This window comes from Galeopterus variegatus, unplaced genomic scaffold, assembly GCF_000696425.1.
Source record: "Galeopterus variegatus unplaced genomic scaffold, G_variegatus-3.0.2 Scaffold231, whole genome shotgun sequence".
Taxonomy (NCBI): domain Eukaryota; kingdom Metazoa; phylum Chordata; class Mammalia; order Dermoptera; family Cynocephalidae; genus Galeopterus; species Galeopterus variegatus.
The window spans coordinates 87,283-111,272 of NW_007726342.1; the positions used below are offsets into that span (position 1 = coordinate 87,283).

Genomic DNA, 23,990 nt, shown 5'->3' on the forward strand with positions numbered 1-23,990 from the left:
CTGCGTAGCTTTCCTTCCCTCCACAGTGCTAGTTCTCTTGGAGTTCTGCCAGCAACTCCAAAGAACATGAATAGGTCACAGGGCAAAATCTTGATTTTGATTCAAAAAGAAGGCGTAGTTACTTTGTTCTTCATGAACTAAAGAAACACTTACCAGAAAGCCATACTTCTTTTGGAGGGCAGTGTTTGGTGGGTGCTATTTTTGACAATGCATGTTTACTAGAAATGCAGAGCTGCAAAGTTGCTGATGAACATTTATCCCTTTTACTTTCAGTTCACTTCTTTAACTGAGATGGACATGATATAATCTCCACTGAGTCAAAGAATGGCATCTGGTTCTGCACTTCCCACGGAAGATGAGCAGGTTTCCTCGGGCATTGACGATCTCCATTTTTCACTGCAAGGTAAGTAAGATTGGGTGGGGTGACATCCATCAAAACTGTGGAAGATTTACCCTCATCTATTCACAAATCATATTGGTTTTTATCTCTCTTATGGTGATTCTTTAAATATATCTGTATTTTTCCAACTTTAGAAATCTTTCAACATATTTAAATGTCTTTACTGCTGTCTTATCTCTTAGGAAAGTAAGGAATATCTGGAAGGAATTTGGTATCTCTGATCTCCTACCCTGAGTGTATGTATTTTATTTGCAGTGAAAATTAAATAGTTAACCATAGTTGGTTTGGTGTTGTTTGTACTTACTTTGCATCTTTTTGCATAGACTCTTTTAAATGCCCATTCCTATTTTGTCCTAATGGAAAGAAATAGTAGTGATATATGGGGGGTTTTTGTTTTTGTTTTTTTAGTGCTTCTTGTGGCAATATTCTTTGGCAATATTTGCGTTGTAATTTGAAAATTCGTTAGACACTAGACTTTCCACCTTTGTTGATAAAGCAAATCTTGGAGTTGAATAAAGTTAGTATAGAAGAAATGAGGTGATGGCAAGTCTTTGAAAATATTTATGAAACTATGTATTTTAAAGTAATTTTAGTATTATTGACAGTATTATGCAACACTTTTAGGATGTTACTTAAAGTCATAGATTTTGAGTCACTTATGATAGAGATTCCAAAATGACTTTCTTTCTGATATTTTCTTTTTAATTAAAATAACTTTGGGGCCGAGATGGAAATCAGTAGCTATTAGAATAGACTATCTATGTATATTTAAAAATAATTTAATTTGTATAGAGTAACAAACATAAAAAAGAAACATTTAAATTGTTAAGAGGGATGGGCCGGCCCGTGGCTCACTCGGGAGAGTGTGGTGCTGATAACACCAAGGCCACGGGTTCGGATCCCATATAGGGATGGCCGGTTGCTCACTGGGTGAGCATGGTGCTGACAACACGAAGTCAAGGGTTGAGATCCCCTTACCAGTCATCTTTAAAAAAAAAAATATTTAAAAAAAAAATTGTTAAGAGGGAATACTTGAGGTAAGATTTTTTTTTTTTTTTAAAAGATGACCGGTAAGGGGATCTTAACCCTTGACTTGGTGTTGTCAGCACCACGCTCAGCCAGTGAGCGAACCGGCCATCCCTATATGGGATCCGAACCCGGGGCCTTGGTGTTATCAGCACCGCACTCTACCGAGTGAGCCACGGGCCGGCCCTTTGAGGTAAGATTTAAAAAATTTTTAGCAAGTACATTTTTTGTAGTGTCAAAATATTCATAAGTACGTGAAATCGAATTTTTCACTTAACTGAAAACAATCAATGCTCTTGTTTTTCTGTATTTTGTTGCAATAAATAGATAAATCTAATTTCTAATTCTGGCTATGCCACTTAATAGTTATTTCACCTTGAATGAGAAATTTGATCTTTTATGAGTCTCAATTTCTTCATTTATAAAATATGGATGATGATGCCCACTTTGCAGCTGTGTTGCAGATAAACAATCATGCATGGAAAGGTGATGCAGAGCAGGGACTCAGTCAGTGTATTGTAATGTCTTTTTATATAGCATTTACAGTCCAGATCTTCATCTCAAGGGATTTCATGTCCAGGAGCACACAGCTAGAGTGGAAACCTCAGGGTATTTAAGAAAATATTGTAAACTGGAAGTCTTGCTTTTACTGTTTGTTTTTTGTTGTGACATTTTTCTTCAATGGCTTATACCACACGCAGGATTAAGTCTAGGCTTCTTGGCATGGTTCACAGGCTCTTCCTGGTACTCACCTTTCTCTCTGCCCTCATCTCCCACTGTGGTCCCACAAGCACCCTGCGCTCTATTCCCACCATTCTCTAAGGTGCCACCCTTCCCCTGCCTACATGCTTTTGTGTAGGTTGTTCTCCCTGCAGCATCCCTGGTCCCTCCTCCAAGACTGGAAGAAGTCCAGCTCATCCATCCCAATGTCAGCCAGACTCAGCCTCCTCCGTGAGCTTTACCCTCTCTTAAATGGAGATATGTGCTCCCTCTTCTGTTCTCCCATTGTATCTAATTTAGCAGGTATAGTGCTGTGATTATTATACTTAATAATGTTTTCTTTCCCGCTATTTGACACTTATGCAGCACTCTCTAGCTTACTAACACTTCTGCATACATTATCTCATTTGATCCTCACAACCACATTGTGAGGTAGATCTTTCTGTCTTCGATGAACAGACAAAGAAGCCATGGCTCAGAAAGACACAGCTAGTGAACAGCAGAGCTGGGTTTTGACTTGGAGGCTAGCTTGCTTTCCACTGCACCGCACCCCCTCTGACACACCTCAGAGAACAATATGAAAGAGGGAATTTCTTTAACAATTTTCTTTGGAAAATCTCGTGAATCTTAGCCTCATCCTACTCAGTCCATAGTGAACTTTTGCTCAGTCCAGGATTTGGATGGGCATCTTTGAATAACATTAGTGATCTCAGGTTCACATGTAGCTCAAAATAATTAGCAAATTACTGAGAAATGAGTTGTTTCTTAGAGCATGTTTTGAATTATAGTAGGGTATACAGTCTGCTTTACAATAGGAGACTAATGTGGACTGTGTAGCAATGGAAATGTGATATACATGCACTATCCAGTCTGAATGATTTAGTTTCATGATGTATTTATAAAATTATGGTAGTGGATGCATTGCTCTACAGGGGAGATGTAGAAAGCAGTGCTGTAATGTCATCAGCTTGACACTGGGAAAGGTCCGTTCATAGTAGCCAGGTACACTAAAGAGATATCAGTGATACCAAGAAGTTCCCATGTCTACAGAATGAAAGCTTAACTGCAAAATGAATAGATTTCCCCAAGTTAAGTTCTATCTTGTTATTAGCAGATATATAATTGTTCTTTTAGCTGAAGTTATTGAAAGAAAGAAGGAAGGAAGGACAGAAAGAAGGAATTTAGATATATTTCTAAAAGTATCTTTGGTTTCATGGTGGGATTATTAGCTACTTGGGCAAAAAAGAAAATTGATATACAATATTATGTCCTTTAAGTATTACGTAACCAAAGTTGTTGACAGTAATGCTAAAGCATTTGGCTTAGTATATACCATGTAAGCAGACTTGTATTTCACAAAATTCATATGTGCTTAATGATTCTTGGAGTAATATGAAAGAAGAGATTTTTATGTAATATGAGAGGCTCAGGATCACTGCTCATAAGAAAGTTTTCTTTCCTCTTTGTTACAGAACCTTTTTTTAGAGGCAGATAAAGACAGTAGAATGACCTAATTAACTTATAAGTCCTACTTTATTTTAGTAAAAATATCATCGAAGGTGAAACAATTGTGGCCACACCTTGACACAGAATAATACACCAAGAGATTAAGATGTCTGGATTGAAATGTGTTGATTCATCATTGATATGATAAGAAAACAGAAGTCCCATATGTGCAGGGCCTAAAGGAATCAGGCCTGAGAATTAGGCAGTGCTTTGCTGAAATTCATAGAGCAGGACAATAAGCAAGTGACTTCTTTTTGTTCATCTTCTGTGTGATCTATGAGAAAATACTTTATGAAGGGATTTTGAGGGCACTTTTTGTATGGAGATATTTATGTTGTCTTCATCCAGTGAGGAGAATAGCATTGGAATGGTTGGATGATTAGAAAGAGAAAAGAATGACATTTATGAACTTTAGTGAATTCATGTAAAAATGGAATTTATTTTAGTTTAGTGCATTTTGTATTACTCTGAATGGTTCACATTTTAAATAAATTTGAGATGTGGAAATTCAGGCTATTAAAATGAAAAATATATGGCTGTCTTTAAAAATTATTTGTTTACAGGGGCTGGCCATTTAGCTCAGTTGATTAGAACACCACCTTGTAACACCAAGGTCAAGTGTTCAGATCTTCCTACTGACCAGCCATACACACAGCGCGTGCACACACACACATACACACACACATATGAATTATTTGTTTTCCAAGGTGTCCAGTATGGAAATCTTTTAAATCTTTCCATTTGGATTTTTTACTTGGCAAAGTAATAAGTGCTTCCTTCCCTTTTATCCTAAGAAAACTGTAACTGCCTGTTTTGTCTGAAACATCTCTGCTAAGCCTTTCAGGTGGGAAAGGAATGTCCAGAACAAGTTTTTGAAGTATCAGATAAATGTGATTATTAAAGCAGTAAGGGATAAAGTTGGGTGAGTATCACAGAATTTTAAAGTTGGATTTTCTTTGCCATTCAGTGTAATTTGAGAACCAAGTTGTAATCCCTTCAGAAGTATTTCTGAGATTAAATTTCTTCAGGGAGTTGAATTCAAACCCAAGGAGTGTGGACTTTTTGCTTTTAGGTAGTACGCAGCTATTGTGTGTTGAGAATGAAAGTTATGTGGTCACAGGTGAGAGTTGTACTTTAGGGGCTTTGAGGTACAGGAAGGCTGGAAAGGGCTAAGAAGTAGAGCTGGAGAGACCAGTTAGAAAGCATTTTGGGTAATGTTTGCCTGGACTAGGGTTACAGCAGTGAGTATGGAAGTACAGCACAGGTATGAAAATCATTAAGGTGGGAGACTCAAATAGGAATTTGTAACTACTGAATATGGATAAAGTAGAGAGACTGCATGGTTTTGAAGTTGAGTTGCTTGGGATAATAGCATTAGCACATATAATGGCCAAATTACTAAGTTTATTTAGTGTGTTTTTACTAAGTATGTTAACAGCACAAAATAAGAAGGCCATTAAGTATTATTTATACTGATGTGTTTAAAATATATTGTTGTAGATAAAAGACACGTTACAAAGAGTATCTTGAGAACTTCTTATACTGTGCAAAGAATAAAAGCATGACACAGGTAGAGGACCTATTTGAAAGTCATGATAATGAGTGAAATTGACCAGCCTGACTCATCTTGAGAAATTTTAAATAACTGCAGGCAATTTTGAAATAACTTGGATACTTCCCCAGTATATTTCAGAATTAAGTTCTTTCTTTTTTTAATAAGTAAATATAATAATTTGTTCGTTGTAAAAGGACACAATAAATTTATAAAATAAAAAGCAATTATTTTGTTTTCAAAAATGAGTTAGGCCAGTGCTTTAAAAAAGCAGCATCTAGATAGAATGTTATCATTAACTAGACACGGAAGCAGGAAGGAATGTGTATTCTGTTACCTTAGCCACCACCCGAGGAGTTAACTTTCATGCTGTCCTGCCAAGATGCTGGTGAATGGTTAACCATCTGCATGAACCTGTATAAAAACATATTCTGCCCAGTTACTGAGTCATTTCCAACAATGCTCATATGTTTTATTCAGTACCTTTATCGTCTAGATGACATATTTTAAAAGTTTAAAAAGCCCTCTGTGCCTTCTGGGTAGGTATCATTACTTGGTAGGGCTCAGTAGTGAAATGTGTGTCTCTGTGATGAGGTTATTACTCCATTTAAATTTATTCATTATTTTCTGATTATCCATCTAAAGGTAGGCTTTCAATTTATGTATTATATTTAGTAACATTAAAAATTGTCCATATTCAGTGAGTTAGATTACAAGCATCATAGTGAGATATAATGTTGAATTTTATTCAGTTATTCGGTAAATGCCGAGTGCCAACCATGTGGAGTGGGCCGGTTGTTAAGGATACAAAGAGAAATAGATTGAGCACCTTCAAGAAACATGTGGTCTTGGTGTGCTTTTGCCTGTCGATGTCGTGTGGAAGTGAGAAGATGGCCTGGGATGCAGATCTAATTATTCTTATGGAATGACTTGAAGTCCTTAACCTTACAGGGTCATGTTCCTAATTTTGGTATCCATCATCCAAATGCAACCAAAATACAACTGAAAACGTTGTCTGGAATATCTTTTTATGTTTCAGTTTTAGGGAAGTAAAGAATAAAAATGAACTCTGTAACATATTATTTGCAAGATGAGTTATGAATTCCTCTCACTGTAAAAATCGAACAATTTGGTCAGAACTTCCCTGAAATTTGTTGTCTTTCTACTGAGCCCCATGAAATTATTCCTTATCCTTTAGTTTCCTCTCATCTTTGGATATCACTTGCTTCAGTAATTCTTGAGTTTCTCCCAGTGTGTTTTAGGTGCCCTGCATATGATACTCCTGTATCTTTATTGACAGTGAGGTTTCTGAATATTTCAGACTTTTGATAAACAGTTGTGTAATGAATAACTGAGTGGCCATTCCAATATAAAAACCAAGGCCTATTAAGTACTCTGAATTAGATCTGTTCAGTGTTCATGAAAATTGTCAGATAGGATGGAAACATGGATTTCGTTACTTATGAGGAAGTGATGTTGTGTCTGTGATGTTTTGGAGCCCAATAGCCTTAAGTATCATGTTTCTGAGAGAAAATCTGTCCTACCTTATGACCATGAGTAAATGAAACCACGTGAAGTCTTAGAAAGAGGAAAAGGATTAATAAAAGGCTCCTGGGTGGAATTTCTACCCCTTTGCAAAGTTCTGAGTGTGGATTTATGATGGAAATGATGAATGAAGTGTAAGAAAAAGATATATTAGCAGGTAATAATTTTGCTCCCTTAACCAATTCAGACTGCTCAGTTAGTATGAATAAAAGCAAGTCATCTCTGGGGTCTATTTTGCCTGGTTAGACGATTATTACACCGAGAGAAAATAATCAAGTTATAGTCCTTCACTGGCCATCAGTGTTGTATTGTAACAATACAAAAGCTTCCAGAGAGTTCCTGATAGCATAGTAGTTGATATTGTCTTTTGCTGTGTTTTCTTAGGAGGTTGTTTGCCTTATAATCTTAAAAATATTCCAATTAAATGAAAAATAAAAGAAGAGCTCTTGTGGTGTTTGTACTGTATAATGTTTTTCAGGAAAAATTATTTTTTTCTCTTAGATTGTATGTACAGTTTTGGCTTCTGAGAACTTTGCTTCTGTTTTTGCCAGGAATTTGGGGATAAGCTTACTTTATTCTGGGTCAGTTACTTTTTGAAAACTAGGGCAAGATAAATCCAGGGTCATTTAGAGTCCTGTTAAAATAGGTTAACAAAGATCTCATTCATTCCTTATAGCAATAAAAATCCTTTTTAATTAGCCCCATGAGATATCAAATTTTCTGAGCTTTTGTGTATGCATGTATGTTGAGCAGGGGTGTAATTATTCAGAGCTTGAGGTAGTATATTAGGAAAAATAAAACTAAAAATAATATAACATTGAAAATGGGAAAGTAAGAAGTTAATATAGTAACTATTTGGTGTGGTTAGTGTGTGATTTAAACACTCCAAAAATTGGAGGTCAAATGTGCCTCTTCAAATCATTGCTTTCCTTATCTGATTTCAACATTGGTAATAACATTTTCCCTAAATGACTGTTTTTCTAAATTGTTCAGGTAATTTTGGTGAAGAGAAACTCATTTGTTGTTCTTTCTAAGAGGCAAAGTTTAGTACCACTAAACTTTCTTCAGAGGTATCTTCAGAGTCATTTAAAAGTGGTAGATAAAAGGTATGAATGATTTATCAGAGAAATGGAATGTTTGAAGTTCTAAATGTGTGTATCTTTGGAGGAGAGACTTCAGATTCTGGATGTATAATCTCTCCTGGCCATTGAGGGTCTGTGCAGTGATGCATGTCAAACGAGTGTAGGAAGAAAATGGCAGAAAGGTAGCCACTCACTCTTGCTGTTCACCTGTGGGTGCTGCAGCACTGCTGGTCCTGCATTGGTTTTTCTACCTTTTCTGCACAGGGAACTACCAGTTGCATCAATGGTGTCGTGTTACAAGATGAAGGGGCCCTGGCTCAAATGCAGAACACAAACAACCCTTCTCAAATTTGAGAAATGTTTAACATCATTCCAAAACATTGGAATTGTTGGCCTTTTCTTTAAGTAGGATTTTTTTTTTTTTTAAAGATGACTGGTAAGGGGATCTTAACCCTTGACTTGGTGTTGTCAGCACCACACTCTGCCAAGTGAGCCAACTGGCCATCCCTATATAGGGATCTGAACCCGTGGCCCTGGTGCTACCAACACCACACTCTCCCAAGTGAGCCAAGGGCCGGCCCTAAGTAGGATTTTTAATAGTGGAAACAAGTTCTGTATTTCTTGCTTGCCTCAGTCTGAATGTTTCATTGGCAGAACTTTCAGGGGGGTTTCATGTCTTTAAAACAAAATGTTTCAAAAGTACAGGTAAATTCACATTTACCACCTTATCACATGATTATGATTTATTTGAGTGCAGGTAAATCTGTTTATTGATTGATTCATGCAGCAAATGTTTCCTGACACCTTACCTTGTATCAAGCACTATTTTAGGCAAGAAAATACAGTACTGAGGTGAACAACTCCAGTTAGCTTTATGTGCCTATGGTATTTATATTTAAATTGGACTAGATAGGTATAATAAAGAAAAATATCAGCACATGCTGAGTACTATGCCGAAGATTTAAATGGGTTTATATGATAGTGCTTGAATGACTTTAGATCAGAGGAGGGTCTGTCTGAGGAGGGACAGCTTAGGAACAATTGAATAACGCAAGGAGCTGCTGTGCAAAGAGCAGGGTAAGGACATTCCAAGCTGAGGCAATTTGTGCAAAGAAAAGCTCTAAGGTAGAAGCCAGTATGGTGGATACATGGAGCAAAGGAAGCCTCGTATGGCTGGATTGTGGTGGGTAAGGGCTCAATACCTGAGCTGGTATTAGACGCCAGGCAAGGTGGAGCTGGATCAGACTGAGATTCATCAGTTCTTAGGTAAGGAGTGTGGATGGAGACCATTGGGAGATTTTAATCAGGGTAGTAACATGATCTGATTTATGTTTTCCATAAGATCACTGTGGTTGCTGTGTGGTGAGGGGATTATCTGGGAGCATAAGGGGAGCAGTAGAGCCAGTTAGGATGTTTTTGAGGTAGTTCAGGTGAAATATTATGTTAGTTTAGGCCAGGATAGTAGCAATGGGATTATTTATTATTTATTTTTATTATTATTATTATTTTTGCAGATGGCCGATATTGGGATCTGAACCCTTGACCTTGGTGTTAGAACACTGTGCTCTAATCACCTGAGCTAACTGGCCAGCCCAAGAGTTTATTTTTGTCATGATAGGTGTGAGATGTTTATCTGATATCCAAACAGAGATGTCAGATAGACAGTTGGGGGCCGGCCCGTGGCTCACTCGGGAGAGTGCGGTGCTGATAACACCAAGGCCCCGGGTTCGGATCCCACATAGGGATGGCTGGTTTGCTCACTGGCTGAGCGTGGTGCTGACAACACCAAGTCAAGGGTTAAGATCCCCTTACCGGTCATCTTTAAAAAAAAAAAAAAGACAGTTGGGTATAAGGGCCCAGAGCAAAGGAGAGATATAGATTTGGGAGCCATCAGCATATGGCTGATATGTTTACATTTAAAGTCATGCAGGCTAGCAGGTTAGCTCAGTTGGTTGGAAAGTGGTATTATAACCCCAAGGTCAAGGGTTTGGATCCCCGTACTGGCCAGCCGCCAAAATAAATAAGTAAATAAATAAAGCCAGTCACGGACTGGATGAGATCACCTATGCAGTGTGTAGCAGGAGCAGACCTTTTGGGTCTTTCAGTGTTTAGAGGTCAAGCAGAAGAGAAGGAGCAAGCAAAGGACACTGAGAGGGAGTAGCCAGGAATGGTGCTGATGTTGCAATGGTGCAATGGCACGGAAACCCCAGATGATAGCGTTTCAAGAGGAGGTATGGTCGGCCACGTGAATGCCATGGATCAATCAGGTAAAGTAAGAACAGAGAAGGGCCAACTGGACTGGGCTCATAGAGTTTGTCAATGGCTCTGACAAGGTTAGCTACCTTCTGGTGGTGGAGCTGGAAGCCTGCCTGGAATGGATTGTTGAGAGAGTGGGAGATGAGGAAGTGGAGACAGTGACTCAATCAATACTTTCAGGAAATTTTGTTGGGAAGGGGAACAGAGATAGCCAGGCACATGACGAAGGGAAATGTAGGATTTTTCAAGGTGAGAAATACTATTTCATTATATGTTATGCCTTTTCTAAGTATAGGTTAATTTATTCTTAGAATGCTATTCATTTGGGCTGGCCCGGTGGCGCACTGGATAGTGCGCCGCTTGGGAAGCGCAGTGGCGCTCCCGTCCGAGGGTTCGGATCCCACATACAGACCGGTTCCCGCTCACTGGCTGAGCGAGGCACGGGAGCAACACCGAGGGTTGCAATCCCGTTGCCGGTCCCCGGTCCGGTACGGGGGCAACACTGAGGGTTGCGATCCGTTGCCGGACACGGAAAAAAGACAAAAGACAAAAAAAAAAAAAAAAAAAAAAAGAATGCTATTCATTTATTTGTTCATTTATTGTTGAACAAATATTTTTGAGCATCTGTTGTGTACAAGGCACTGGGTTGAATATATGGCATGTGATCTTCTAAAATATATCTTCTGATTACAGGGATGCCACACAGGTACCTAGACTGTTACAGTGTAATGTGGTGTGTGCTTCAAGAGGGGAAGACTTGGTACTGTGGAAGTATGGAGTAGGGGTACCTAAGCCAGACTTGGGGGTCAGGGAAAACTTCCCAGAGAAAGTGATTCCTAAACTTTGACCTGAAAGATGTTAGTAAATAGGCAGGGTGAAGATGAGAAGAGGTCTCCAGGCCGTGGCAAGTGCATGTGAAAGGCCAGAAGATGAGGCTGAGCATGGGATATTCAAGGAAATGGTTGTTCAGTGAGACTGAGACTTACAGTTTGAAGGAGAATGTGAAGAGATGAGAGTCATGTAAATATATAGGAGTTCGGAACTTTTCCTAAGACCAAGGATTTTGCGTAGAGACATATTCAGAACTGGTTTTAGAAATCCCCCTGGCTGCAGTGTGGGGTATGATCTTCATGGGAGTGACTGGGGAGGCAGAAAGACCAGTTGAAGTCTGTTACAGTGGTCCACCTGAGAGAATGGTGTCCTGATCCATAGGTGACAGTGCAGATGGAGAGAAATAGGTGTTCAGGAGATACCTAACAGGTATGAGGGCTCTTTGGTTGACTGGGTATGGGGCAGTGAGGGAGAAGGAGGTATCAAAGATGACTCAAGTTTATTCTTAGGCATTGAGTAGATGACAGAACCAGTCACTGAAAAACAAAACAAAACAAAATATCTTTCATGGTGGAGGAGTTGGTTAGAGATGATGACTCAATTCTGGAAATGTTGAGTTTGAGGTGTCTGTGGAGTAACCATATAGAGATATCCAGATGACAATAGGATATACAGACATGAGGTTCAGGAGAGACAGACACCTGAGCTGAAGGTACATAAATGGTAATTTGTTCCTTTGGAGTAGATGAAATTATCTAAAAAAAGAGAGATGTTTAAGCAGAACAGTCGAGAGATAGAAGAAGCAAGATGATCCCATAGCAGAGCTTGAGAAGGGACGTCTGGAGAAGTAGGAAGAAAAACCAGGTGAGCATAGTATCGTGAAATCCAAAGAAGAGTATTTTAAGAAGGAGAGGGTAGGAGTCAGTGTCAGGACTTTTAAGAAGTCCAGTAAGTACTGAAAATATTCATTGGGGTTAGCAATGGGGGTTTTTAGGTGGCCTAGCTGAGAATTAAGAGGAGTGGTTTGGGGAAACCCAGTTTATAGTGGGTTGAGAAGTGAGCGGTGGGTAGGGAAGGGAAGACAGCCAGTGCAGACAACTCTTTCAAGAAGTTTGGGTTTGAAAGGGAGGAGTGAGATAGGGTGGGTCTGGAGTGGCCACGGATTTGACATTTCAGCTGATTTTGAATTATAAAGAGAAGAACACGGATTTTTGAATCAGACACATCTAGATTTGAATTTCTCCTCCACTAGATATGAGATCCAGAGCACATTACTTCAGACAGAAGAGGCTTTCAGTAAATGTTTGTTGAATGAGTGAATAAAAATCCTTTATCTTCTGGGAGCTATAGTTTTTTCATTTATAAAATGCCTACCTGACCACTGTATTGGCAGGCTTTAATGAAATAGCCTCATGATTCCTTACCCTTGAGTTCCCTTATTCCTGGACATGACTTGCTTCCCGTAGCCTTCTGAGCTCTCCAGGTGTGTCTCAGAATATCCACACAGTATAATAGATTTATTTTGCAATACATAGTATTAAAATCTTAGAGTTTATTATTTTCTTTCTGTTTTTTCCAGGCCCTTCCAGTTATCTTTTGTTGGCTCCAGAATAAATCACACATGTAAATCAGTCTAGTTGACGGGGAGAGAGGTTTTTCGAGGTGAAATGTGAACCCCTGAATCAAAATCTCTGGGAGTTGCGACCCAGAAACCTGCCCTTAAACAATGACCCTGGGTAATTTGCTGGCATTCCAAAGTGTCAGAATCCTAGATTTATAATCTCGGCGTAGCTCTTTTTGCTGCAGTCTGGTTCTTTTGCTCTCAGAAGTCAGCGATGCCTGGACTGCTGTCCCCAAACAGGGTGTTTGGGCTCACACGTCCTGATTTTCGAAAGAAAAGCGGTTACAGTTTTACAGGGTCAATAAGAAGTAGAAAGGAGTAAAAAATATGTATTAAAAGAAATGTAGTAATTTCTTGATTTATTCATTTGACAGGTATTTATTGAAAAATTGCAGTGAGTCAGAAGAGGGTGAGAAAGAGGAGAGACAAATAGCACCCAGAGTCTAGGCCTTTTATCTATACTGTGGGCTCATTTTCATGTGCTAGAAATACAAGATGTGCTTATTCAGAGAGCCAGGAGCTCTGTTCCAGTGAGGTTGGGAACAAAAGCCTCAGTGTAAAAATCTCAGGTGTTTACACAAGGGTGTGGTTCACTCGTGTGGCAACTTGCAGTTGCTGGATTCTGCATGCTGAGGCCCACGGTAGAAATCATTGATTGTATGTCACATACTTTCCCAACAAACCAACTACTGAAATCTCTATATTGACTCGTGAAAAAATAGCAACAAAGCCCCGCTCCCTCCTCCCCCAGCCATTAACCATTGATTCAACAAATGTTTTCTGAATTTGTACAGCATGAAAAGCTCTGTGGTAGGTGCTCCGGGCAAAACAGGGAGCAAAATCAGACATGGCCCTTGCTCTCATGGAGCCTGTAGGCTGAGGAGACAGATGTTAATCAGTCTCACAGATATTAGCTCATATTTTTTTGGAACAGATTTGTTAAGATATAATTTGAGATAAAATTCATATGCCAGACAATTCACGCATTTAAAGTGCACAGTTCAGTAGTTTTCAGTGTATTCACAGAATTGTGCAACCATCACCACATTTGATTTTCAAACATTTTTGTCACCACAAAAAGAAACCCCATACCCTTTAACTGTCACCCCCCAATCCTGCCATTCCTATTCCCCACCTTTCTCTGGTCCCCCAGCCCTGGGCAACCACTAATTTCTGTCTCTCTAGATTTCCCTATCCTGGACATTTCATATAAATGGAATCATATAATATGTGGTATTTTGTGACTGGCCTCTTTCACTTAGCATGATGTTTTCAAGATCCATCCATGCTGCAGTTAATATTTATTTGTGTAGAATCAACATAGTCTATGCCAGGGATTGGTGAGCTGTTTCTGTTAGGGCCAGGTAGTAAATATTTTCATTTTTGAGAGCCATATGGTCTGTCTTAACTACCCCACTTTGCCACTGTAGCATGCAAGCAGCCACAGACAACATGTGAACAAACAAGTGTGTCTGTTTTCCAATAGAACTTTATTTACAAAAATAGGCAGTAGGCTAGATTTGGCCTGTGGAGTATGATTTGCTGACCTCTGATCTAAGTCAATAGAGATGGTTAATCCTTTTCACAACTCTGTGAAGTAGGTACTGTTGTCCCCATTTTACAGACGAGGAGACTGAGACACACAGCTAGTAAGTGTCACGAATGGGATCAAACACAGGTAGCCCGGCTCTAGATCCTTGTCAATGATCACAAATTGAGGTAAGTGCTAAATGGGGGTCTACACGAGTGAACCACACCCTTGTGTAAACACCTGAGATTTTTGACATTGAGACTTTTGTTCCCAACCTCACTGGAACAGAGCTCCTGGTTCTCTGAGTAAGCACATCTTGTATTAGAACTAGCACATGAAAATGAGCCCCCAGTATAGATAAAAGGCCTAGACTCTGAGTGCTATCTCTCTCTCCTTTTTCTCACCCTCTTCTGACTCACTGGAATTTTTCATCTGTATATGAAAGCAAATATAAGATTTAGGTTGACTTAGGTTTACTTCAGGATGTGACAGTGGAGCTGGGACCTAAGCAAGGCTAGATGTTAACTAGGTGCGGGGAGTAGGGGTGGGAGTGGTACAAACACCTGTGGCAGGAGAGAAAGCTCATGAAGGCATGGGAGAGCGGCCGGAGCCGGGGTGCAGGGGACAGTGGTGTGCACTGAGGCCGGAGAGGTGCTCTGGGGTGCGACCGCACAGGGCCACGTGGGCTCTGTTCAAGATTTTGCTGTCGATCCTAAGAGCAGAGAGAAACCATCTAATGGTGAAAAGAATCATAGGGTCAGATTTACTGGCTGAAGTGGATAAGAGGTTAGAAGGGTGCAGAGCTGGTGGTAGATTGAACCGGAGGGCTAGGGCAGCCGAGAGATGTAGAGAAGGAAGTGGGTTCTAGAGCTAGGAGGAGGCAAATTAGGTGGGATTTGGTGGTAGGTTGTCCTTGAGGGTGATAAAGGATGGTGGTGTCCAATCCATGAGATGAAAACACGGGTGAGGACCTGTTTGGGCCGAGGTGGGGAGGTAGAGCATGGTTTTAGTCCTGGAACACTGAGTTTGGCAGGCAAGTGGTTTTTCCATAGTGACAACATAGATTCTCCAGGGGGGAAATGTGGGCAGTAAAAGACTTTTGAGGCTGAGAAATGGTTGTTATGTTGGCCAGGAGTTACCTCCTGGACTCATTTTACTGGTTCAGTAAGCGAGATCTCAGTCTTGGTACTGTCTGTCTTCTTTTCTTACTTGTTTGTTTGCTTATGGTTGGTTGTAAGAAAATGTACTGTAGTGTTTTCCTCCATTTCTCCATTAGTTAATAGTTTCCCCTTTTGGAGTTAAGTGGCAGGCTTTTTCCTGTTTATCTTTCAAATATTTTAGGCTTTTCTTGTTTTGGTTGTGCGTGTCTGTGTGTTTTTAAGTCCCTTAATTTGTTTCCTTATTTGTTTGTTATTTCTATGAGAAACAATAGAAGTGATGGCCTTGTGCTTTTAGTTCTCTTTCTGTTGGATAACAGCGTGAACAAGGTTCTTTGGGATAGCTGTTGAAACACATGGCTAAAATGTGTTGCTATTGTTCATATTTAATTGTCCTTACCATGTCTGTCCTAGCTAACAGTGAGTTGGCAGCATTGTTTTAGGGAATGACAACAGGGTCTCATTAGTACATGCCTGTGACATAATAAGAAATATTTATTTGGTCTCTGCTCCAGATTCCTGGCACAGAGTTCCTAAAACCCTTTGGATTTCCTGAGGGACAGGGATGCTAGGAACATTTTTTGTTCCAATATTTGACCTTTGGCTCCAGTTCTTGACACAGAACTCCTAAAGCCCCTGGAATTTCCTGGGTGATAGGAGCATCTTTTGTTCTAATGAGGCAGCTCTTTTTTTTTTTTTTAAAGATGACCAGTAAGGGGATCTTAACCCTTGACTTGGTGTTGTCAGCACCACGCTCTCCCAAGTGAGCCATGGGCCGGCCCTTAATGAGGCAACTCTTGATGGGCTCCTGGATAGCTTTAGAATGGGGGCCGGTCACCAGAAGGACCAAGTCATGATTAGAAATGTGGACTTTCAACGTACTCCCTCCTCCTTCCCAATCTTTTGGAGAAGAGAGAGGAACTGGAGATTGAATTAATAATTATGCCTGTGTCATGAAGACTCCATAAAAATCCCTGAAGTATGGAGTTTGGAGACCCTTTGGGTTGGTGAACACATTTATGTGCCAGTAGGGTGGCATACGCCAACTCCATGAGGACAAAAGCTCCTGCGTGGGATCGTTCTGGACCTTGCCCTATGGCCTTCATTTGGTTGTTCATCTGTATCCTTTATCATATCCTTGGTAATAAACCAGCCAACATTAAGTGTTTCCCTGAATTTTGTGAGCCATGTAGCAAATTATTGACCCTGAGGAGGGGGTCTTGGGAATACCTGATTTGTAAGTAGCCAAGTTGGACAGAAATGTGGGTAACTTGGGGACCCACTGCTTGTGATTGGTCTCTGAAGTGGGGGCAGTCTTTTAGGACTGAGTCCTTCACCTGTGGTATCTGCACAACTCCAGGTAATTAGTGTCATAATTGAATTTGAGGATAGCCAGGTGACATCCAAAGAGTTGAACAGACAGTTCCTTAATGTGAGGGAAGAACCCACGTATTTGGGATCATAAGTGAAATGTGAAGAGTAATAGCATAGAAAAAAAGTGTTTTCTTCAGTAATGCGCTTTTGTTTAAGGCATTTTATCAGCAGAGGAAAGAAATTGCCCAGCAGTTATTAAAACAAGGATTAGGATAAGACATAGGTCTAGGATAATTGTTGCCAGTAAATTTTTTCTGTTTTATATCCCTATGTACTATTTGAAAAAATTTTATGAGTATTATAGATTACTTTGTAATGGCAATAATAATACAAAAAGATTCAACAAAGTATTGTTGGAGGCCAGAGCCAGAGGAGATTATTTCTGTTTCACTTTAGGAAGGGGAAATTTTGAACAGGCTGTGTCTTATTTCAACAAATGATGATCAATTGCCCACAAGTACAAGGCATTGTGCTGGGTGCTGGGGTTTCTATGAGTGCCGAGGGAGACAAGGAAGATTGGCTTTTCCAGAGGGCACATACCATGGCCATGTGGAAGAGGGTGAAACTTAATTGGGGAATTGTAGATATTCTAGTTTGGTTAGAGAAATAGGATATGAGTAGAGAAGGTATGGGACATGATCAGTCAGGAAAAAGGAGATTGGAGCCAAGTTATGAAATCCTAGAATGTTAGGCTAAGAATTTATCATTTATTCGGTCAGGAATTAGGGAATGATCGAAAGATTTTAATAAGGAGAGTGAAAGATCAAAGTAATGTTTCTGGAGTCATATGCAGTAAACCTGATATCAATAACCCAATAATAGGGCTGGCCGGTTAGCTCACTTGGGAGAGTGTAGTGCTGATAACACCAAAGTCAAGGGTTTGGATTCCCGCACCAGCCGAGTCCACTACCCACTCCTCACCAAAAAAAACCAAAACCCAATAATAAAAAGAGAAGAGGAGAAATTTGTAGATAGGAAGAGCTTGCAAAGCTTCCTCAGTAACCTCAAGCAGTAGAGAATACTCTTAGAGATGCCACATTTTAATCCTGAATTGCTCTGTGTTTAAGTGAAAATGTAAGCATGTGATTCTTAGCCTGGCGTAACTGCTTTTGAATTCTTAGTAACTGAGCTGGTGTCAACATTTTAGATGAACTTTTGTGAAACTGGACCTTGCTGAGACTTATAATGAACTTTATAATGAACTTAAAATCCACACCCTTTAATTGAGTTTAACTCAATTTGTTTTTGGATTACTTCCCTTCCAGCTAAGAATATGGGTTGCCAGCTCACAAAAGGCAGACTGAATAAGAACAAACTCAGGGATTAAATGTATTTTTATGGTAATGACACCTAGAGAAAATCTGCCTTCTATGCCTCATTTCTCAAATTCAGTCAAATATTTTTTAGGAATGATAATGAAGGATACTAACATGGGCCAGAATAAAATTCACTGACCACATTTTTCTACATTATATGTTTCCTATTTGGCTTAAAAATCAGGATAGACAATTTCTCATTCTCCATTTCTTAGCAATTTTACAGAAATTCATCATTGCAGTGGATTGTATTATTCTCTTTATTTCTTTGCTTTTTTTCCATCCCTAACATCTGCTGATTAAAAGGTCCTATTCTCTAGATGCCATTCTGAGAAGAGTTTTATTAAGTTGCTTTAAGCACGTGGCTCTCAATTATTTTTTTTACCAATGGGTCAGCCTTTGAAAAGAACAAAAGGTTACTTATCCTGCCATAGGGTGAGCTATTTGGCTCTGGTTCCCCTTGAATTAATACTGCTATTCAGGGATAAAGCAGTATGAAAATGTGAGAAAAGTGTGTCCAGGGATAAATGGAATGGCACATCTGAAACCATCTAACTGAGCTGTGTTTAATTGCACCAGGGATATCTTTGTTTGCCATTAAGCAAAGGGTCCTTGTTGCATTTAAAGGGTTCTGATTTCCAGGATGAAGAGGCATTCTCTAAGTTTGGACAATGAGGTGAAAGCCATGAAGATTCCTTCCCAGGTCTTTTTCTGAAGATTTCATCTGTGCGCTATTTCGTTTGCTAACTGGAGAGTACCTATGGGGATTTGTTCTGATGGCTCCTCTTGTTGTTTTTTCCCTTGTTTCTATTAGAGTTTAATCAGATTCAGACAAGGATAACCTCAGGTTTTCTTTAGAAAATTTTCGATTCTTTTAAATTCAAGTTTATATCTCTGTTGGGGATATTCCTCAGTCCAACCTCATGTTAATTCAGTGCTCCAGTTTGAACAATCCAGTGAGAGCCCGGGCTTTGCTGCCTGTTTTCTCAGCCTGGGCAAGTTTGTAGTCCACAGTTTGCTGAGGACCAAGACCACTTTTGTTGTCTAGTATCTTGTTTGGAAATAGTTCCAAATGGCTGAGGTTTCCAGGTGCACTTGGAGTACTAAAACTCCTTAGGCACATCCTGCTCTTTTTACACTCAGTTTTGTGATACATTTCATTTCCCTCACGGTTATTTAATGATGCCCACCTTCTCCATCCCCATCCCCAAGTCCCTTAAGTTAGTACAGACTGTATTTCTTGGACCGGGTCATATTCCTGATTGGTTTCTTTTTTACAGTTTCTCACCTAGAAAGACAACTCTCTTTTTGTCCCTTAAGGATAAGAAAGAGAGTATTTTTTTTTTCAAATTGTTTATTTTGTTTTTATTTTGAATTTCTGCTTTATTGTTAGGAATGGATAGTTCCCTCCCTGCTTTTACACGTGACCTTGATTAATGTACACTGTGTGCATCTAACTTGATTCTGGAATCATAACAACTTGTTCTCTAGTTTTTTTTCTATTTAGAAACAAAATTAGCCTTTGATACATTTTTTTTTGGTGTCAATACATGTTTAAAACTTGGTGTCTTATTATTTACTGCTACTAGGGGAAAAAAACAATGAAAACATATCTCAAAGATTCCAGGAGATTTAGTAACATTTTGAATTATAGGACAAGATTGTGGTTCTCTGTAATTCTTTTGTTAAGTGAAATTCATATAAAACAGCAATAACTCTCAAAAGCTTCACCTCTCCAGTTGGCTTGTCAGAACTCAATTTAGTTCAGCTAACAATTATTGAGTACTATATAAAGCATAAGTCACTGGACTATAATTTAAACTAGCAATGCATAAAAATGAGATAGATTAAAAAAGGAAAAAATGCCAATGAGGCTAAGTGCATCTTTAATCTCTAATCTTTCACAGTACTTAGTAAACAACTGTAAACACCCTAAAATTTCATTTACTCAGCTTGACTTATATTCCTCAACCAGAACTCTCATCTGCTTCAAAAATTTTCAAGAACTTAAATTCAGTGTTCATACTCCTACACTTTTGTAGGCTGGATACGAACAATTTTGGTCTGTTATGACTGTGTTAGGTAAAGATTAATAAGAGAGAATGGGAAGAGTCAAAGAAAGACAATGCATGGGAAGATTGAACAGAAAACTTTAAAAAGAAAGGAATCTAAACACATAAAGGCAGATTTGACTTCAGTGTAATAAAATACAACAATAATTATAGTAATTAATAACATTGTTATTATTATTTCATCAAATATTTATTTAGGGCCTGCTTTGGGCCAGGCTCTTCTAAACACTTGGGACATACCACAGACAAAACATTTTTGCCTGTGTGGTGCTTACATTCTATTAGGAGGAGAGTGAGACCTTAAATAATAAACATACTACATAAATGACTTATATGGAATGGTAAATAAAAGGAGATAAGTGCTGGAGAAAAAAATAGAGCAGGACAATTTGGGATTTGCTAGTGTTATTCTTTTAAACAGAGTAGTCAGGGTAGATCTAATGAATAAGGTGTCCTCTGATGTTACCTGTGGATGTCTGTAGTAAGGGCATTCCTGGAAGAAAGGACAGCTAGTGTAAAAGCCCTACGGCGGGAATGGGCCTGGAAAGCTTAAGGAGAACGGGAGGCCAGAGTGGCTAGAGTGGGATGAGCAGGTGGGAAAGAGTGGGGGCCAGATGGCGCTGGGCCTTGTAGCCACCACGAGGAGAGAAGCAAGCAGCCCTCACAGGGTTTTGAGCAGAGGACTTTCCTGATCTGAATTAACATTTTAGCAACATCGCTCTGCCTTCTGTGTTGAGAAGATTATGTTGGGGGCAAGGCGGGAAGGAAGAGGACCTGTTAGGAATCTCTTGCAGTAATCCAGATGGAGGGGGTGGTGACTTGGGCTGGGGGGTGGTCCTGGAGATGGTGAGAAGTGCTCATATCCTGAACATATTTTGAAGGTGGGAATGAGAGGATTTCCTGAAGCTTTAGATATGAATTGTGCGAGAAAGAGAGGAGCCAACTGAGAGTTGGGTCCTGGAAGCAGGATTTGAGAGTGGTCATCTATCGGATGCTGCTGATAGATCCAGGGAGATGAAGACTGCAAGCTGACCATTGGTTTTAGCAAGAGGGGTCACTAATGACCTTGATTCTTGGTGACCCTGATGAGAGAGCATTTCAGTGGAACAGTGAGGACATGGTTGATACAGTTCAGCTAAGGGTGAATGCAGAGACAGTGAACATACACTCCTAAGAGTTTTGCTACAAAGGAGCAGACAAATGAAGCAATGGCTGATGGGGAGCTGGAGTCAGGAGAGGTTTGTTTTTGTTTTTAGATGGGAGAATTAAAAGTATGGATCTATACTGGTGGGAATTGTCCAAGAGAGGGAAAAAAGAGGATGATACAGAAGATAAAGAAGCAAAATGTCCCTGAGTAGGTACAAAGGGACAGTATCTAGTGTGGGAGTGGAGGGATTGGCTTTTGGTGTGATCAAGGCTAGTTCATCTGTGCTACAGTTGGAGGCACAGCGCTTTGGGAGGTTGTTAGATGAGGGGTGGGAAGCAAGGTCTCAGCTGAGGGTACGGGATGGGGGAGGTACGGGACATTTGAGGAAGAAGGAGAAGGTGTGAAATTGCCATCTGGGGAGTGGGAGAGGGCAATATAGTGTGTCTCCTGGCCAGCACTGAGGGCCCACTGGGGAGTCCTGGTGATCCCCCCCTGTTGGGGGTTTTCTCCAGCCACGTTCAGCAGCACGCATGTGGGATGGAGTGTGCAGAGAGAGTAGTCAGGACGTGCGAAGCAAATACAACAGAAGGGGTGAGGTGCGAGGGAGCATGGGCAATAATTGACCATGGAATTAAAAATGGATAAGGATGAAAGGAAGGATGTCAAGGGGTGAGAGACACACTCAGTGGCTTGGCGTTGCCAGTGGGCTGAAAGGATTGTTGGAGTTGGGGCACTAGAGGGGGTGAACTGAAGGTAGGGATGATGTTCAGAGATGGGGTTGCATGAAATTGAGATTATGGAGGAACTATAGTAATTAGGAATGAAAAGATCTGGAGTATGACCATGACAGTGAGTGATTGAGGCAGGACAGACGACAAGTGTATGGAGAAGAGGAATTCAAGAAACCAAGAGGCCAGGAAGTTCATCAGTGGGCATATTGAAATTGCCAAGAATTAGACAGGAGTTGTATTGGAGAGAGTGACAGTGAGAAGGAGCTAAAATCTTTGAGAAATGAGAAATGACAGAGATAGGAGATGACTGTAACAGTGAGGGTAGTCTGATGACATGATATTCAAAGGTAGAGAATTTTAGGGACAGAGGGTGGAGAATGATTTGGAGATAGCAGTGAGGAGCAAGGAAGCAGTATACAAGGGCTGCTGGAGAAAGGAAAACAACCACTTGAGAGGGCTGCAGGGGACGCAGTGTTCTCAGAAGACAGCCAGGTTTCAATAAGAGCAAGAAGGCAAAGCCTTAACACCAGAGAGGGTTTGGGGCATGTAGGAGGTTTTGCTGATGGTGCACTATGGATTTCGTCATCAGTGGAAGAGTTTCAGGAGTAAAGGAGAGGTGGGAGATGAGAAAAGTTGGGAGATGTGCAGAGCTGATGGGAATTAGAGTGAGAGAAATGAGAGGGAGTCTGGTGTGTGTGTGTGTGTGTGTGTGTGTGTGTGTGTGTGTGTGTGTGTGTGTGTGTTGACTGACATAAGCAGGGATCAAAGGTATAGTGAGATGAGACCTGGCAATCTTGAGGGCAATGGTAGGGGTAAGGCTGTGAGCATTGAATGCAGGGAGGAGTGGGTATCTGGGCTCACCCTTATCTCTGTCCGTCAGGGTCAGGAGGTCTAGAGAAATGGAAGGTCAGTCCTTGTGTGCAGGGCTAATCTGTGACCTCCGAGTTGAGGATCTGCTGAAGCTGAGGGGGTAGAAGGCCGGGGGAAGCATGATGTAGGTGTGGGGCCCACTCCTTCCCAGGGGAGGAGAGATACACTCTGAGTGTTTAGGTCTTCCCCCTAACTCCTGCCTGGTTAATAAGAGTAACAGCTGGCATTTTTAATGTGTTTACTATGTGCCAGGTCTATGCTGAACGCTTTAAGCGAACTATTAAATTCTCCTAACAATCTCTAGAGGCGAGTGCTTATTACTCCCTTATTACATGAGGACACTGCTTGAAGTCTTACAGCTACTCAGTAACAGAAACAGGATTTGAACCCAGGTCTTTCTAATGGCAGCTCATTTACAGTTAATTCAGTGGCAGTATATTCTTCATGATAAATTTTTTTGTGATAAATGTCAAGACTGAACTGCAGTGACTTTATGAACCTTTTAAAACATCTTCAGATGTTCTGAGGTTGTCTTTAACCATTGCATGGCTTGGGCTTAGACACAAGTCCTTTTGGGTTAGGAACTCTTCTGTCTTCACAGCTCCTTGTACAGTACTGTCAAGGCTGTGTGGGGACTTAAGTTTTCTGTCACTAAAAAATATTAAAAACCATGGTCTCTTGTCAGCCAACTTGTGGCTTTAAAAAAAAATCATATTAATGTGCTGTTTCTAAAACACTACTTGTATGAACATCTGAAATTTGGACTAAGTCCTAGAAAGTTTGTAAGTTTGTGAAACATATGCACGTACCCCGAGCGATAGAATTTTGAAGCTTCGATATGTCCCAAAGGCTTCTGAGGCTTCTCGTTTCACAACTGCTGTTGTCCTTTCTTCATAGCTGAACAGGAGGACACCCAGAAGAAAACCTTCACATGCTGGATAAACTCACAATTGGCAAAGGTGAGGGGGAAAAAAAGAGCAAATTGTTATAAATATGTTTTTATAATAGTTTACAGACATTAACTCTCTCAGTTTTAGCCCCAAGGAGGCCATTAAAAAATGGCACTGGTGACATGTAAAAGGTTGTGGAATATCTTCTCGAAAGAATGTGCTGAAATTACCTTTATCTTGTTTTGATGTATTATTTTTTCTCAACATACATAAAGGGTAGTTTTGTTAAGGATATGAGGCAGTGCTATAAAAATATTGAAAGCAGTAACGTCTCTCTCATCAAATGAAATAATAGTAGTAATG

At 40.1% G+C, this 23,990-nt stretch overlaps 1 protein-coding gene across 1 annotated transcript in view; it reads left to right on the forward strand.

Moving 5' to 3' along the window:
- The first annotated feature begins 272 nt into the window (after positions 1-272).
- Positions 273-23,990, forward strand: part of SYNE2 (spectrin repeat containing, nuclear envelope 2) — a 269,055-nt gene continuing 245,337 nt past the window's right edge. The window contains exons 1-2 of the mRNA XM_008566257.1: positions 273-403; positions 23,635-23,696. Coding sequence (XP_008564479.1) covers positions 325-403; positions 23,635-23,696 — 141 coding nt within the window. The 5' untranslated portion in view covers positions 273-324. The remainder of the gene's footprint in view (positions 404-23,634; positions 23,697-23,990) is intronic.